We start from the raw sequence: 19,560 nt of genomic DNA on the forward strand, positions 1-19,560 counted from the left end.
GTACTATGTTTTTTCAAAGTTTAGAGCAAGCCCATTTGCAGAAAACCAATTTATGACTTTTCCAAAGACCTTATTTGTATCATTTTCAATTGGAGTTTCTTTTACTGGATTAATAATGATGCATGTATCATCAGCAAACAGTGTCAGTTCAGCTTCCTGTTTCAGATAGGATGGGAGGTCGTTCACACATATCAAGAACAGAAGGGGGACCCATGACTAAACCCTGTGGAACACCTAATGTAATTTCACCCCAGTTAGATGAAGTGGCAAACTTATTTAAATCACTTGACCCATATAAGGAAACTTTTTGCTTCCCATTCTGTAGGTATGACTTAAACCACTCATATGCTATTCCATTTATACCATAGAATTGTAATTTCTGTAACATAATGTCACGGTTCACTCAATGAAATGCTTTGGGCTGGACACAGAAAATTCCTATTGGTGACATTTTACTATTTAAAGACTCTATTATGTGGACAGTGAAATTGTATATTGCTGTCTCAGTGGAACAGCGTTTTTGAAATCCAAACTGTGATTTACTAAGTATCCCATTACTGTTGAGATGGCTAACCACTCGAGTACATTACTTTCTAGAAGATTTTTGAAAATGCTGTAAGCAAGGATACTGGCCAATAATTATTCACATCTGTGGTGTCTCCCTTTTTGTAGATAGGCCTGACAATGGCATATTTTAACCTGTCTGGGAAAATACCTTGAGTTAGTGATGCATTACATACGTGACTCAGAACATCAGCTGTAATTGCTCCACATTGTTTTAATATCTTATTAGAGATGTCATCTACTCCAACAGAACATTTATTTTTTCAAAGATTTGATAATTTTACTTATTTCACAATATGTTGTTAGGTGAAACTTAAACTGACTAAATTTTTTCCAAACGGACTCTTCCATGTACTGCCCGGCTTTTTCTTTCGAACTGTTCTCACCGTTTTTTTTTCCCTTACACTTAAGAAATGGTTGTTAAATACAATAGCTACTTGTGTACTGTTGCTTAGGATGGTCTCGTTCTCTTTAATAGTAATACTACCTACCCCAGTGGTTACTTTTCCTGTCTCCCTTCTAACAACATTCCATATTGATTTGATTTTATTGCTGGAGTTGTTAATTTCTGCTCTAACATACATATTTCGTGATTTCCTTACAACTTTTTCAGTATGTTACAATAATTTTTATAGTGTAAAACTACTTGTGGATCTTTACTAGTTCTTGCTGTCTCATAAAGTTTTCTTTTTCTTTCTGAAGACACTTTACTACCTGTAGTAATCAAAGGTTTCTTTGAAAAGTGTGTGGTGTTACACTTAGTAATTTTCTTTGGGAAACAATGTTCAAAAAGGGATATAAATTTATCAAGAAATGTGTTGCATTTATCATTACCATTTGACTCATTATATACATCTCCCCAATTAACATTTCTTAAGCTTTCTCTAAAGTGCTCTATAGATACCGGGTTGAGTGACCTCACACGTTTACTTAATGGTTTCCGAACTGTACACCCTGTTAGGTTTTGTAAGTTAATCAGTTGTGCATCATGGTCTGACAATCCATTTACCACAGGGAAAGCATGTGTTTGTTTTACATCCTCTTTCTGTACAAATACATTATCTATTAGCATGCTACTGTCTTGAGCTATACGTGTAGGGAAATTGATCACTGATTCTGAGTTATATGTTGTTAATAACACTTCTAGTTCACTTTTCCTATTAGAATTACTTAGAAAGTTTACATTGAAATCACCACAGATTAATAACTTCTTCTTTTTGTCTGACAGACAGCATAACAGGGAGTCAAAATTTTTTATGAACAGCTCCCAGTCTCCTAATGGGAACCTGTACACTGTTGCTAATATCAATACTACATTATCTAGCTGAAGTTCACATGCAGAAACCTTAAAGTACTGATCAACACAAAATTTGCTTACTTTTACAGTTTTGCATTTATACCCTTGTTTTATGAAAATGGCAACTCCTCCTTTATCCATCCTAGGTCTACAAGTGTAAGATGCTAAATTATACCCACTTATACTACACTATCCATGCCCACAGATACATGGTGTTCAGACAGACAGAGTGTATCAATCTCATTCTTATTTTTGAGATCATCTAAACACACTAATACCTCATCTACTTTATTTTTTATTCCCCTGATATGTTGATGAAAGTTGATACTGCCCTTAGCTTTACCCCTATTTACTGTACATGAAGTTTCTTTTATTCTGTTTAGCTTGATTTTCATGTGTCTGGACTTTGGATTTAATCTAAAAAAAACCTATCTGCCTGGAACCATTAACCACAGGGATAACTCGTGAGAGTTTGGACCCCCTTACAGTTTCTGCAAATAGAGAAGCTAACTTATTTTTCCCCATCCTATTCAGGTGCAGGCCATGTGTAGTGTATCCCCACCTACCAACAGCATTTACTGGAACTACACTTATGTGAGATTTTGCTGGTGTCTGGAGCATCTTGTTCAGCTCAGTGTTAACATGCCCAACAGCAGTGTTTACCCAGGGCTGGTCATGGTGCTGACAGACCTCCACAAACCCCACCTTTGTGTGTTCAGTTTCTGCTCCTATTTTATCCAGGTCATGCCTAATACTGTATCTTGGATTCATAGCCAGGCTGTTTCCTGCTCCCCAACTATAATTACCTGATGTTCCTTCTCAAAGTCCCTGCATAGCTGACCTAAGTTTTCTGTCACCTGGCTAAGGCTAGCACTTGGTTTCACAAAACTTGTGACCAAGTACACTGCACCTAATTTCTCCTGAAGCTGCTGGCCCACGCCCCTCCCTTGGCTGCTGCCTATAAGCAGAATTCTTCTTTTCCTATTCTGGTTTGATCCTGATCTGTCTCTTTTCTTTAAGCTAATATTCTGCTTCAACCTACTCTCAACTACATCTGGATGAGGCCCTTCCTCCACTACAGATAGCAAGCCAAACTGATTTACTAATTGAATTTCTGGAGTTTTTTCAAGCGTTCCCCTTTTTCGCCCTTTGCTTGCTACCTTTTCCCAGTTCCCAGTCTCTTTTTCCTCCCTTTGTTCTCCTCTTCAAATCAATGACTACATGTACATAAGATCCACAGAGAAGAAACTGTCGTGAAATATTCCATGATTCAATAATGAAATACATTTATGCCACAAACTACTTCACTACAAACAAACAGAAAACAGATCACAAACCAAATAATCTAATGATCTAAGTGTGATACTGAATACACTGTTTCTTTGCAAGGACCAATACATAGAGGTCTTGGAAAGTGCCATATACAGAGCATCAGAAATAAGTGAATGAAAGAGAATGAACTCACAAACCATGTAGCCAGTAGTGAGAGATCAAACTGATTAAAATTTACAATACAATACAATCAAATCTCTTCCACTCTACTTGAAGGAGAAAACAACACACAGAACATTTATGACAAAGTAGCAATGAGAAACAAAGCACCAAACTTGTAGAATAAACATCAGTACTGCAGCAGATGAACGAGGGTGATCAATAGGATTGGGGTCATGTGACCAGATGCACAACATAAGCCACCTCATATCCATACGGTGTTCTGTATATCATTCTGACATAATTTGACTGTGTTCGTTTAGCATCCTCTCTTGTTAAAAATGCATGTCACATACAGGGTGCTGTAAAAAACCACACAGAGTCACATGTGCAGACAGTAGGTTGTAACGTTCCCTGGCAACACACACACACACACACACACACACACACACACACACACACACACACACACTGTTAATGAACTGAAATGACATTTAATTGTACTATGTGCGCCGCTATGAAGCAGTTTGTATGTGCTGTAATTGTTTAACAAAAAATATTGTTTAATTTTGTATAAAGGATGTTGGTGGTTGTTGTAATATTTTCTGTAATAATATTCTCGATGTATTTATGATTGTAATATTTCTATACTCATAATGTAATTACGAAATATGTTAATATCTGCGATGAAAAAATGTAAAATATAGCCACCGAGGAAAATAATGTTGTAAGATTACAAAGAGATAGTCATAATCAGCAATAGTATAAATAGCACTACATAATGTGCATTCTTTGTCGTCTCCTTCGAGAGCTGAGAGAGAGAGGAACCTGTGACGTAGCATTATATGAATGAGTAGACTTCTTTTGTCTGTATCTATCTTTAGCTGCCATTAGAGGAGGAATTATAAAGGTGTGCAATTTTAATTATTGTTATGGTCTAAATACATTATAATTTATCAAAACTGTGTATTACTAATGTAAATTAGCTTGCCCATGTCATCTATAATATTTCTTTAAAGAATTTTCAGCACTTTTAGCGATTATCACTGGTGTTGCTGGGCTGTGCCGCGACTGAACGATTTGCAGCGGCGGCACATTTAAAAAATTGTTCCGCTATAAAATTAACCAAACCCGTAAATCAGGAGCAGGTAAAATTAGCAGTGAATTACGAAATATTTTTCTTTCACAGCGATCCTGAGGCTGACTGAATTTATTACTGGTTTTACATTTGTGCATTCATAGGCAGATAATTAACGTTGAAGTTGTTAATCTGTTGGTTCTTTCAATTTCTAAAGCAAATTACTTAAACGTATAGTGAAGTGTGTTTTGTCAATGATAATTAAACGTTCAGGTCGGCTTGGAAATATTTAACCATTTTATGCTAACAGAGACAGTCTTGTGTTCCATAGCTAACATCGGGAAAGAATTCAGTAAATATTTAAAAACCCACTGCATCTAGAAAAGATGTGCCAAGGCCGAAATATGTAAAAAATTTAATTTAAATAATTGTCAAAGTCATAAATGTTATTAGTCAGTTAGTCTGAATTTATCAGCATGAGAGGGTTACTAAAGTTCACGTAATTTTAAATGTGCTTAATTCTGTCTAAATCAATTTTTATTACCACACGTAAAAAAAGGGGTTCTACCGATGCTAATCTCTGTGCCTTATGAGACGTGGCAAGCAAATGTAGATACATAGGGGTGGTCAGTTCAGTATCACATAGTGGGGTCTTGGTTCTGGATGATCTGGCTGATCACAGGTAGCTGTCGTCATCAGTGCTAGTGTCCAGTATTGTAATGGGGAGTGATACTTCACTGCAGCCAGTCTATATGTCATTGCCATACTTGATGATGACCTCTTTTATCAATATGTTGTTTGGCTACAGCAGCTGACACTCTTTAGTGATGGTTTCCCCCAAATGATGGTTCTTCTGATACATTTTTGACACAGTAGCACATGACAAGCCCTGTGCCTGCATCTCTGAATTTCTCTAGAAATGCATGATCTGCCCGTAATGAAATGCACAGATATTGCGCATATTGTCTATTGTGTGCTTGACTGCACACAAATTGGTAATACAATTTCTGATGTTATCCCAGTCAAGTGACATACTGAACTAACCCGTTATGCCATGGCAACAGGAGCAAATCATTCTCTTTACTCCTGCTCCTGCTGCTGCTCCCCCTCTCCCTACCCCTGTCCACACACAACGGCAGTTGGTTCTGTCTCAATAGATCAGTATTTTATACACCACCTTATGGAGAAGATGCAGCATACTACTAGAAAATTCAACACTAGATCAATTGCTTGTTAAGTGCACAAACAGTTGTTTGAAAATAATGGAACTACCATAATGCTGGGCACATACATTTACAATGAAGAACACAATGTGTTTATACACAGTTAGGTTTATGTTGAACTGGTGGTACTGCACACAAGGACTAGAATTTCTATGTACAAACTGTTTCTATACAACTGACAAGGCATAATAAAGTGCTATAACAGAGACATAATGAAAGATACTAGAAACAATTTTAAAGCTTGACCGTCCTCACCATCTTCCATAGCATTAACTTCTGCACTCTACTGTTTTAGTCAGGCAACCTGATAGTACAGCTTTGTCATTTCTTCACTGTCTGTGCAAAAAAATCTGTAGAGATTTCTGTCTCCTAAGCTATATTTCTCTTGTTATTTCTGGCTACATGTTCCCATTGTTGTTGCAGAAAATATACATACAATCATGCCAAGATCAAATGCTAATAATTTGTCTATAACATGCATTTACTAATAACTGAAAATGCAGAAATTAACACAATTAAATTATTGTGATGGCGATGATGGTGGTAGTAGTGATGATGCAATCATAACACTGGTAAATGATAATACTAAATAATGTAGATTTTTCAGAATCTGCAGTAGTGAACAGATTCATGGAATAAATATAACTAACATCTTATTTGGACCGATGGCACAGAGACTACAAATAAATTCAATACCATGGATAACAGCTAAACATACAAATCTTTGTAAAGAAATCTATAAGGTTCCTACAATGTGATATTTGTAGAGTCAATCCCTCACATATGTTACATAAACATTACAGAAAGACTTTGAAAGTAAGTAGTTTAGTGAAAGAGACCACTCACCGAATAGCTGAAGCATTGAGTCGTCGACAGGCAGGCACAAAAACGAAGGAAAACTTGCTAGCTTTCAGAATGAATACTTTGATGAGCCAGATTAAAATTCACACTCATGTACACACAGTGAAGCCCTACTTTTATCCTTCTAAAGAGACTTCAAAAAATGGTGAAATATGCAGTAAAATGTAAAATGTGGGAAATAACTTTTTAAGTGGTAGTAGTTATGTATTGGATCCGCCCTCGCATTGTCATAGTTTATTTTGATATAGGTACATAATAGACATCAAAATACTTGTTAGAGACTTGTTTATTATCCAATAAAGGTTTCCTGAATTTCCTACTATGTTTACCCGCTGATGTAAATGGAACTAGTTAACTGTCTGGGAAGTAGAAACACTTTACTTAATCTCGTTCACCACAATCGATGTTTTGGAAAGGTCTGCAATTGTGTCATTCATTATCTAACTAATGAAATGCTGCATCACTTATGTATTTTTTTATGCTTAGAAAGATGTTTTCCTTGAATTTATTCCTATTGTCAAGTGCAAATGTTTACATAAGTATTTTGTGTGATGGTTGCATATGTGATGGTCTGCATCTCTTGCTATCTAGGTGCCATACAAATAGGTACTGCGAGAGCACGCGCACGCGCACACAAGGTTTTTGTGTGAAACATCACAAAAATATTTATGTAAATATTTGTACTTCACAATGAGAATAAATTCTCAAAACACATTTTGCTAAGCATGAAAAAATACTTAACTGGTGCAGTGTTTCATTATTTAAACCACAAACATTTAAGCAATGCACAGGTGTCAACTAGCACTACACAAGTGTCCAAACAACAAAACACGTGAAATGTGATTTTCAACCATCATGACGAGAGCAACAGTCATGAAGTTGCACATGTGCAGTAGAGACTAAAAACTTGTCATTGGTTATTACTCGAATGAATGTAGTTACTCCCATCAGTCACTATGCCAATTAGGGGTTGGCAGCAGAAGGAAATAAAGTACGAATTGTACCAACTCTTACCAATTCATATCTTTTGATTAGAGTGTCATAGTTTCAAGAAACTTAAATGTATAACGATTGTAAACACCGTTTAAAGACCAACGCCATGCCTGTGTCATTTTATATCAATTACATCAGTTTTCTCTCCATGAACATTGTTTCATAAAACATCAATTCTGGGAAAATTATAAGTATGTTAACATAAAATTGGATGCGAATTAACAGTGTGAACATAGGAAATTTGCCAGGAGTGAAAAAAATGTTGTAAACGGTGGAAAAACGTTAATTCCGGGAACATAAAAGCGATGTTATATTGTCTGCCCAGCTAGCATAATGTAGGGACAGAGGGGTGTGTGTGTGTGTGTGTGTGTGTGTGTGTGTGTGTGTGTGTGTGTGTGAGTATACGCGTGTGCGCATTAACGTGTTTTGTTTTGTATGTGTATTTTACTCTAGCTCATCAAAGGATTTATTCCGAAAGCTAGAAGTTTTCTTTCTCTTTTGTGTGTGTTTGTTGACAACTCAATGCTTTTGATATTCAGTGAAAGGTCCCCTTTACTCCTAAATTATTTACATTCTGTCAGAACTTTCCTTATAGTATTAGTAGTTTAAGAGATTTAGAACTACGATAACCAAATTCTGAAATTGAAGACACAAAGGGATTAAAAGAGAAGGCACTGATAGTTTTGGATGTAAGAAAACAGACATTTGTCTAACTCACACATAATCCTAAGGTATGCTGTGTTTTTTTACTCTCTGCCTTGTGTCCTATTACTCTGACCACCATTTTAATTAAAGCTAACTTGTCAGCTATGATGTACACTAACTTCTTTATCCCTCTCTCTTGACACTTTGTAAAGAGTGACCGAAAGCTTTTAAATCTCCTTTCACAGCTCTTAGTGCTCCTCAGTTTTCATTGCCAGTCATTATCACCACCAGGAAAAAAAAATACTTCCATCAGATATTTACATGTTTTTACTGAGTGTACAGCATACTTATTGACACTTGCACAGTCTAACCAACTAAAAATGAACAAAAATGGAAGAAAGCAGCTGTTACGTCACCTTATTATGACATTCCACTACATTTTTTTAAAATTATGAGCCCACATGAAAATTCACACAATGCAACATGCAAGAGAAGGAGAAGAGTATAGAACTGGATCTGATCATAGAGAAATAACACATAATCACATTTCTGTAAGGTTACTACATGCCATTCTTTCTCAGAGGGATATACAACTCAAGCTTGTAATCATTCTTCAGAAGTCAGAAGTTTCTACTGACATATGCAAGTGTCCAATACTAACAAGAAATCATTTTACATTATGAAAAGATTCTTTGGTGTTCACTTGCAGAAAATCATTGACATATTATTTATAAAAATCAACTGGCCATGTTTAACTCTACTATTCAATGCTCGTTTTGAAAAAAACATTAATGTAATAAAATCACATGTTCATTAATTATTTTTTACAATAAAGAATACTGAAATCTTAATAAGCATTAGTTTTTCAAGACAAATTTGTTAATGGTGTTCTGTTTGCTACGTGTTTTGACTGCCAATCTTTTTGATGTTATCCCTCATTCTTCCATTAATCAACCAATTTTCTTCTCTTAACTCATTTTTTATGTAATCACTCAACCACCTTGTGTTGTTTCCTAATACCACCAGCTGAGCTATGTCTTCTGTATGTCCTTGCCTTGACCAACATTCCCACCTTAAATATGTACTCACTGCTTTTGTTTTTACCTGACAACCTTCCAAAATATGTAATGGCTTACTCCTGCTTTATCGATTTATAGTAACATGTATTCTTCATTGTTTTAGAACCACTTACTATTTTCCAGTTCTGATGTTTTGCATGCCTACTAACGCCTGTGTACCTTACTCTAGCAACAGGGTAGTGTCTTACAGCATAGCATTCCTGATACACTCAGTGAGTATAAAGGAATACGTCCTAAAATAGTGCTGTCTCAGGTGATGCTTATTTAGTATGCATTTTTCTTGTTACGGGTGCATTGTGCACTTCTTGTACATTCAATACTGCCTCTAGTCTCACTGCAGCTGTTTTACTCTCTTCTTTTTTTATTTTACAACAGCAGGTGTAAGTGAACTAAATGCAGCTGTGAAATTCTGCTTCATCCTCAAGAAAAAGTCACAAAACTGTTGTGATGTTGAAACCAGCTTAGAGGGATGATAATATGAAAAAAAATTAACCCTGTGGTGCATGAATTTCACTGCAGTGGACAGCTTTCAATGGTTACTTTTCTGGTATTTTCAATCAGTCATGAGGCTGCAAATGCATGTAGGGCACAACATTAGCAGGAAGTGCCCACTGCAGTTGACTGTATGCATTTGCCTGATAGAAAACACTGAAGAAGCAACCATTACCAACTGTGCACTGTAGTGGACGCTATGTGCCAGAGGGTTAATCTTACAAAAATGGCAACTTGACAAGTCTCGTCCTGGACACTATTAATTTCTAAGACAGACAAAAAGTCTACAAAATTTGTGGAGTATGCTTGAAGACCAACAACTGATTATGAACACATGACAGAGTTAACTGGCTTGTCTTCACATTTAGTTCAGCAAATTTTAATCAAAGATCTGGGAATGAGAAGGGTCATTGCTAAATCTGTGCCTTGGCTTCTAACTCATCTACAAACATAAAGTTGAGTACACACAAGCTGTACTTTGAAAGAACAGCTCCAAATTGAGCCAGAATTTTTCCACAAGTTCATTAATGGTGACCACTCACGGCAGTTATGATTCTGAAACCAAACAACAATCAAAATAGACAACATCATTGTCACCTAACAAAAAAAGAGCTTGTTAAATGTCAGGAGAATGTTCATTTGGTTTTGTGAAGTCACACTATGTTAAGATATTAGTGCTTCATACCTGTACCATTAATAGTGTCTCAAGAAAATCATATCTTTTAACTGTGCTCCCAAAAATCACAATACAAACACTGTCCAGTTCTTGCAAGTAATACAATGTACCAAATACTTTTTCTCAGTATTCAAACATAAGCTACAAATTAATTAAATGTGTCTTGAGGATAGCAAGTATGTATTTTGTTTAGGTTTTGCATAGAATGATAACAAAATAGATCTTTGGTTATAAAAACGTTCTTTCAGTATCACTGAATCACTCTGCAGTACATGACCGCAAGTGCATTAGCCAACCTCCTACATTATTAAGCAGCTACTAAAAGGAGTACAATGCAGTTGGACCAAATAATATGAATACCTCATTTCTGAAGCTTGATTTCTTTCATATCTAGAATGGAATGGTAATGAGGGCTTTTGAAATAATTTTGAAAGACTATATTCAATGGTGCAGGTGTTGCTCATCCACTTACACGAGTGAAAGAAATCCTGTTTCAATTCTATGCTTCACATTATGTTCTACACCCAGGGTGATTATAATTAAACTTTTGCTACTTGAAAAGCGCCCCCATGAAAAACGAGTGATCATAAAACAATGAAACATTGTAGAAACCTCTGTAAGAACACACGCAAGAGAAATAATGAATAAACAATTGAAAGAGACATTTTAATTTCCACATGACAAGGTAACATTTGTTGATTGTGTACCATATTTACTTTCCAGGTTACAAATGTTGCTCAATGTGATGACTATCTGCGTCCATGAAACCCTGTAACTGCACTGGACACACCATTTCACAATTCTTTGCACCACTTTTTGCACGGTGACTATGGAAAGTTCATCTGTCATGACACAGCTCGAGCATTGCTTGAAGATTGCACACTGCATCCAGAATTCTTAGCTATGCCAAAAATAACTTCAACAATTTGTGGTGCAATAGGCCATCGGCCTCTCCCAGGAGCAATTCACAAATCACCTGTTAATTTGAATTTCCAAGTCACGTTCTTCAACCCTGTGCAGAAAGAGGACCACTAAAACTTTATGAGTGAAACCACACTTACCTTCCCCAGACCTATGATGACTGTGCAGAACTGTAATGCACACTGATGCTTGTATTTCAATCCTACATTGCTGTTCCAGTACCAGCACATAACGAGAAGTAATGACATGAACACTACTAACAACACAACCCCTGGAGCGCACAGCGTGAATATCATTCCTATAAAGTTGGTTATCCATATGGTAAATAATTATCCATCTACACTGGCTCAAGCAATGAAAGTTTCATTATAAGAGAGAGAGAGAGAGAGAGAGAGAGAGAGAGAGAGAGACTGTGTGTGTGTGTGTGTGTGTGTGTGTGTGTGTGTATATCTTGTCTTTGTTTTTACTTCAGGCTTTCTGTGCCTATGTCCAAGTTCTTCTAATTTAATGGCATACATACTTGTTGCAGAATTCCACGCATATCTGCTACAAACTTAAATGAGGCTGTAAACCACAACCTAATCTCAGATTATACATTTTCAGCAGAGCATACAGCCTAACCATTCTTAACAAAAGGTTTACACAGAAATGAACTCATGGGAAAAAAATAGTAGTCACACAAGTACATGTAACTGCAGTTAGAAACTGCTTTAAAAAAATGTAACAGCTATATGTACTCACGGATCATCCAAATACTGGAAGACTTCCCGCATTGATACAGCACCCCAAAGTAATATGAAAAACAAGCGTACAAGGTTAAAGTAGTGTTCTGGTGGAATCCACATCACAAACTTCAAGTAAAACGTATTCAGTTCTGCAACGAGGAACTGAAAAAGATGAAAAAAGATTAAATGTTAGTTAAATTTGAAGTATTCATTTTAAATCATCACAAAGGAAAGTCTATTCTAAGTTTATTTACAGGAGGAAGTAGCGGATGGAATTCTCATGTGAAACACCAATTTTCAATTTTATGCTACTTCTGTGACTTTCATGTCACTGTTGCAGCTTCGTACTTCAAAGGTCTTCGCAAACCTGACTTAAATTAGAGGAAAAAATAGGTTCTCACTAGAAAAAAAACTCTTATGTTAGTGAGCTTTATTAGCCATTAATCCACACAGGCAGTCCCGAAAAATGATGCCAACAAAAAAGAGAACTTTCAGCGATATACAAACAGTACACACACTCTCAAAATAAACAACACAAGGTACAAATATTAGAATACTTAACAATCTACTTAAAACAATGGTGTTAATAAAAAGCTAAGTACACACAGAAAAACCTAAGAAATATACTAGAAGATAATCAGACTGACTGACATTTTTTTAATTGCTGTCTTTAAGACAATGAAGGCCTGCTGGAATGTTATGTGACAGTCGTCCTCTGAGGTCATCTACATATTGCTAGCACGGTAGTAATGACATCACGCTACATTAAGCTCCCCACTGTATGATCCCCGACAAAGAAATGTAGGAAGTGAAGTATATTTTGCGAGACAGAAATGAGTGAATAAGTGACAGATCTCATAAATGTTTTCAGTACTGTGTATAAACTGAACAGAAAACACGCATATTTTTCTCTACCCGCATGTTATTGCCAATTTATGCAACATGCAATATCTTCACTCAGAAAAGAGGGGTCAGACTGTAATGTAACAAACATATCACAAACATATACAACTTACATTGTCCTCTTATTCTTAGATTAGTGTCTTCAGAATTTTGATTGTGTTGAAAACATTAACAACAGCATCCATACTAACATTCATTAACAAAAGAATGTCTCATTTTCATATGTAGCTAACAGTAAATTCCTTGTATTGTGTCGGGGAATAGTGTTATGTAACAACATTACTGTCCAACAGTCCTATAATGTTAGCACTGGGTGACAAACATACAGGTTTCGTATAAAAAGTACATGGAAAAGTTTTGGAAAAATGGATTTATTCGAGACACTGGTACAATGACTTAAAATTCTTCGAAGTACAGCCCTTGAGTGTTGACACACTTTTGCCAGCAGCTTTTCCACAACTTGAAGGCTAGCTGATAGGTGGATTCTGAAAGGATCTTAAGAGTATGGGTGCAAGATTCCGTGATGGCACTCAGGGTCCCCATAGTGATGTGTAGTCAGCTGGTGCCAAGTTGGGACTGTAAGGGGATTGGGGAATCATCATGATGCTGTTTATCATCAGGCGGTTGGTCACCTTGGAGCAGATGTGGCTGGGTGCATTGTTGTGATGCAGTTTCCAATTTCTGGCAATGGCTGGCCTCACCCGGTTGACACTTCTCTTGTCTTCTTAGCACTTCTAGATAAAAAGCACCATCCACAGTCTGCCCTTCACGTACAAATTTGTAGTGATCGCTCACGTAGCATCAGAGAAGACAATGGCATTGCTTTCACTCTGGATCTGCTCATTCAAACCCTTTTCAGATGAGGCGATGGAGCAGTGTGCCATTCGGGACTTTGCTGCTTTGTTTCCAGGTCGTATTTCAACATCCAAGTTTTGTCTCCCAAGATTATGTTGTCCAAAAAGCCTGGGTCTTCAACAAATTACGAAAGATCTTCACAAGCAGACACTGGCCTCTGTTTTTGGTCGTATGTCAAGACCGTAGGGACAAGTTTAGCACAGATTTTTCGCATCACCAAAACCTCAATGATAATGGTGTGTACTATCTTATCAATGACAACTGCATCTGCAACGATGCACACACTTAACTGATAGTATGAATTCAGTTCTTCAAGCACACCGAGCACATTGCTGTCAGTTCTAGATGTCAATGTCTGTCCGGCATGGGGCTCGTACTCCACACTCTCTCGGCTGTCTTTCAAGGGCTTGTTGTTGTTGTTGTTGTTGTTGTGGTCTTCAGTCCTGAGACTGGTTTGATGCAGCTCTCCATGCTACTCTATCCTGTGCAAGCTTCTTCATCTCCCAGTACCTACTGCAACCTACATCCTTCTGAATCTCCTTGGTGTATTCGTCTCCTGGTCTCCCTCTATGACAATTAAAAAATTTCAGTTTGTGAGATGCTTTCATAGTTGAACACTTGTCAAATCATGGCCGATGTCTCCATATCTGATTTCCAAGACCAACACAAAATTTGATGGTGTACTGCCGTTCGATCGTTCACTGCATTTTGCACTTGCACCAATTCACTTGACAAGGTTCCACTAAAAACAACATCTCTCCTCAATGAACGCTTGCATGTGACTGGTGATTGGTGTGTTTTGAAGGCCATACCTCTCACATCATTGAACATGAATGGTTATAGTGCAGTGCACTGTACAGTCAGGTCAGGAAAAAATTGTTCCCGATACTTTTTATACACACTCTGTGTGTTCTGAAAGATGGCTTATTTTTTAAGGCTATAGTCAGGTCTAGTGGTATAGTGTGCGTCACCGAGCGAGGTGGCGCAGTGGCTAGCACACTGGACTTGCATTCGGGAGGACGACGGTTCAATCCCGCATTTGGCCATCCTGATTTAGGTTTTCTGTAATTTCCCTAACTCGTTCCAGGCAAATGCCGGGATGGATCCTTTGAAAGGGTACGGCCGACTTCCTTCCCTAATCCGATGAGACCAATGACCTCGCTGTTTGGTCTCTTCCCCCAAACAACCCAACCCCAAACCTTTAAGACAGAATATAGTGTGTGTCTGAAAACTGAGCGGTTGTGGGATCAAATCCCAGTCATATGACAGAAACTTTTCTGTCTGCCTCTAAGCAACCTTTTACTCCTCAATAAAATTAACTGTGAATATTTGCCATGAACAATATGTTATTCGAATTGCATCATAAACTGTACGTCCGCTTTCCCTGGTAGGATTACTGGGGTAGGTTCAGGACATGTAACTCGCCAAAGAGATGTTAAATTGAAAGGTTTGCCACACAAAATTATGTAAGACAAAACCAGTAATATGTTTTCCTTCACGGATACGATTGTTAACTAAGCACTCCATTGGGAAAGTATTTTAGAAGTTACCACATGAAAAAGGGAAGCTATTGTTATTATTACTTTGAGTAATTATTACCAAGTAACTAGGAGCCAAGTATAGGGTTCATTGATGTAACCTGTGATTGAGGCTTTTTAGGGAAAGACCACAGTACAGTACACCATACATTACCTGGGGTTGCAGACAACAGTCTGAACTGTAATCCCAATATACATCTCAAGATGACACCAGAAACATTTCTGAGAATACTTCTCATACTAATGTGAAGATTGTGTCACACTTTCTGTGCTGTAATAAGTGTTGATTGTTCTTTGGGAAATATTAACACAGAGCTGGAGAGTTGTTCAGGAGAATGAGTCTTTCATTTGGTAGCATAAAAAGTGATATAGTCTGCATCTGCGTATTCTTGTACGACAATACTTACATGCGTCACTGCTACATCCAGTCTTACAATAATAGTACCAATAATATTGAAGCCATTTTCCATATTTTCACTACACCTGTTTTAAGGTAAATTCTTCCGACAGACAGAGCTGCAGAGTAAGTGTAGCTACAGTTGAAACCTAATAGCAAAGCATAAAACTGCAAGTTGGACAAAATCTTGGATCTCAAAGAATTCTCATTTAGTGTGTTCAGTAAACATATATAAAAGCTGAAAGAAAATGTATGAACTGCTAACATGAAACGGAAGGACATATGCAATGTCAGCTGATACGTTGTGCTTATAAGAATATCATGTGTAAATCACTGATGTTAACACACACATCTAGATGGACACGAGGTAATGTCACATTACAGCAGAAGTACTGAAGAAAATGGGGAAACACCTGTATACGTGCAACCCTTACATGGGGTCCAAGCCCAGAAAAATAATATACACAGAGTTTAGAAGCTCTTTTATAGCTGTGTCAGTATAGCCGATCTGGAAACACACAAGTTACTAGCAGTGACTGTTCACAGGTCTCCATCAGGAAATATCCAGCTCTGCATTATTTCTCACACTAATGTTTCCAGCAACATGAATTGAAGGTCATGGTGCAATGGGCATTGTTTTTAGGACCAAAAACCTTTGTGATTTAAATATGTAGGCTATAATAAGTAGTTTATCTGACAATTATGGTCACATGGAAATGAAGAATATTATGTGTAAATTCCCCAACCATGCCACAGTCATAGGGAATTGCTGTAGTTGGGAGAGAAATGTACTTAGAACAAGAAGCAGGGACAAAGAATCTTGCAATGCTATATTAAATGTTTTTCTTGAAATTTATTTAAATCACTGATTAATGATGAATAAAAAGTTAAGCAAGGTACAAACACATAGGGCTATTCTAAATGATTCATTTGTTTTCAGAGTTCTATATTTTACAAAGTATTACGAGGTGTGGCTAGAAAAAAACCGGACTAGTACTGGTGAAACAATAAAACAAATGCAATAAGGCTGAAAGTCGCATGGCCTGTCACGTGACTCTCGCTCCGCCTACTGCTCGAGTTTCATCTGCCTCCTGCACTCAGTCTGCCCGTGGCGTCTGTTTTAAGTAGTTGACGTTTTGTCTGTGCGTCGGAAAATGTCGAGTGTACAGAAAGAACAGCGTGTTAACATCAACTTTTGTTTCAAACTAGGAAAATCTGCAAGTGAAACGTTTGTAATGTTACAACAAGTGTACGGCGATGATTGTTTATCGCGAACACAAGTGTTTGAGTGGTTTAAATGATTTAAAGATGGCCGCGAAGACACCAGTGATGACACTCGCACTGGCAGACCATTGTCAGCAAAAACTGATGCAAACATTGAAAAAATCGGTAAACTTGTTCGACAAGATCGCCGTTTAACAATCAGAGCAGTGTCTGAGTTAACAGGAGTTGACAAGGAAAGTGTTAGGCAGATTCTTCATGAAAGTTTCAACATGAACAAAGTGTGTTCAAAAATGGTTCCAAAGTGTCTCACAATTGAACAGAAGGAACGCCGAAGAATGATTTGTTCTGACATCCTGGAAAACATTGAAAGTGATCCCACCTTCTTACAAAATGTTATTACTTGCGATGAATCGTGGTTTTTTACTTACGATCCCGAAACTAAACGCCAATCGATGCATTGGAAAACTCCTGGTTCTCCACGACAAAAAAAAGCACGAATGTCAAAATCGAAATTCAAGGCAATGATGATTGTTTTTTTTGACATCAAAGGTATTGTGCACATTGATTGGGTACCAGAGGGACAAACAGTGAATCAGCATTACTACATTAGCGTCCTGGCTACCCTACGTGAGCGAGTACAGAGAAAATGGAACGATTTGTGGAGAAAAAAGTCATGGATCCTTCACCAAGACAATGCCCCAGCTCACAGTGCGTTGTCAGTGAAGACGTTTTTGGCAAAACACAACATTCCCATCTTAGATCATCCACCCTACTCACCTGATTTGGCCCCCTGTGACTTTTTTCTTTTCCCTAAAGTCAAGTCAGCTTTGAAAGGAACTAGATTTGAGACTGTTGAAGCAGTAAAAGAAAAAGCGACGGAAGTAATGTATGGACTTACCGAAAATGATCTGCAGCATTGCTATGAACACTGGAAAATTCGTATGGAGCGGTGTAGAGACCGAGGAGGAGAGTACATTGAAGGAGATAACATGAAATTGTAAATAATTGTAAATAAATGTTTTTTCCAGAATCAGTCCGGTTTTTTTCTAGCCTCACCTCGTATATTACTGATGCATGAATAGAACCATAAACTCACTGAGTTTGCATTGTACACACCAGTGTAATAGTACAGTGTCTTCACAAAATGGTGAGAAAGCAAGAAAAGAGTTTTTGTGTGTTCAGTAATGAAGCAACCTGCCATTTATCTGGAAAAGGTAAATCAGCACAATGTGAGAGTGTGGGCCACTGTAAAACCTCACAAAATTTTGGCACATGAACAAGATTCACCGAAGATTAATTTTTTCTGTGTAATGTCAGAGGTGAAGCTGTACTGCTTGTTTTTCTTTTGTGAAAGGCACTTATCATCTTGATATGTTGAACTTTCTAACAAGATGGGGCACCCCCTCATCGCAGCAACGATGTATCCCTACCTATACAATGAACATTCGCAGCATTGGATTGGCATAGTGGTGAAGGTGGTGTGGCTCTGTTCCTTGGCCCCCAAGGTCTCCTGACCTAACATCTTGTGACTTTTTCCTATGGGGGGTCCTTCAAGGACCATGTTTACGTACCTCCACTGCCAAGAACACTGGAACAGCTATGAGAACACATTAATGGTGCTCTGACGGCCACTGATATGATGATGTTACGTAAGGTATGAAATGAACTTCACTATCACTTGCAGTGTGTTGTGTGACCAGAGGGGCACTCGGAGTCATTTGTAGAGTGCAAAATGCAAACTTGGTGGGTTTACAGTTTTATTCATGCATCAATTTGTACATGTAATCCTTTGGAAAATATAGAGCTTTCAAAATAAATTAATCATTTAGAGTAGCCCTGTGTTCCTACTTAAAAAGTGTTATGGGAAAATCATTAGAAACTTCCTGAGCAGTCAGCAGCAAACATTCACTCTGTGGAAGATGTCTGGCAGATATTCAATCATATTACAGACCATGTGCTTATTAGTAGGTGCCCTAAAAGGTAGTGTGTGACTGGTATGAGCCACCAGGGTTCAGTGTTAATAAAATGTTGGGAAAATGTTTTGTATCAGCTACATATCTGCAAATATGTGTGGGATTAGATTCAATGGCAGAAGAAAATGAAAGAATAAGCTTCTTTTTTGGCAGGGGGTGGGGGTGGTGGGTTGTACAATTACCCTGATATAAAAATAAAACAACTAAAAGAAAGGCAATCAATTAGAAACTACACATCATTGCACATTTGTGAACTAAAAAGCAGTTGCTGGGAACATTCAAAACAGTGTTGCTTCACCCCATGCGTTGTAACACAATTGGATCTACCTTGCATACCATTCATTTGGTCGAGATGTTGCTGCTCAAGCTTGTCCAGATCTTTTACAGTGACCTTCCTGAAGTCATCCAGACTGTGAGAAATGTTCCTGTAAAGATGCAGTGCCAGTTTCAGCCAGCATGAAGCATGCTCAACTGGGTCACACCAGCAGCTACAGTAGTCTTCTAATAATTTCCGGGTATGCAGCCGGATCCCGTCGACATTCTGCCACAATATTTCAGCCCAGAGACGTCCGGCCATCATCAGGTGAGTACACAACTACTGAAGAGCCCAGGTGCAATCGCGGTATTTATGTATAATCTCACACATGCAAAATGTACTGGCATCCAACAGCGCATGCGTCAGGTG

At 37.7% G+C, this 19,560-nt stretch overlaps 1 protein-coding gene across 2 annotated transcripts in view; it reads right to left on the reverse strand.

The window, feature by feature from the left end:
- The window catches only part of LOC126188964 (phosphatidylserine synthase 2-like), a 243,146-nt gene that overhangs the window by 111,325 nt on the left and 112,261 nt on the right, over positions 1-19,560 (reverse strand). For both annotated transcript variants that reach the window (XR_007537887.1, XM_049930723.1), the window contains exon 8: positions 12,002-12,147. Coding sequence is in view for 1 of the 2 variants with exons in the window: in XM_049930723.1 (XP_049786680.1) it covers positions 12,002-12,147 (146 nt within the window). In the remaining variant the exon portion in view is untranslated. The remainder of the gene's footprint in view (positions 1-12,001; positions 12,148-19,560) is intronic.

The sequence above is a fragment of the Schistocerca cancellata genome, chromosome 5, assembly GCF_023864275.1.
Source record: "Schistocerca cancellata isolate TAMUIC-IGC-003103 chromosome 5, iqSchCanc2.1, whole genome shotgun sequence".
In the NCBI taxonomy this organism is placed as follows: Eukaryota; Metazoa; Arthropoda; class Insecta; order Orthoptera; family Acrididae; genus Schistocerca; species Schistocerca cancellata.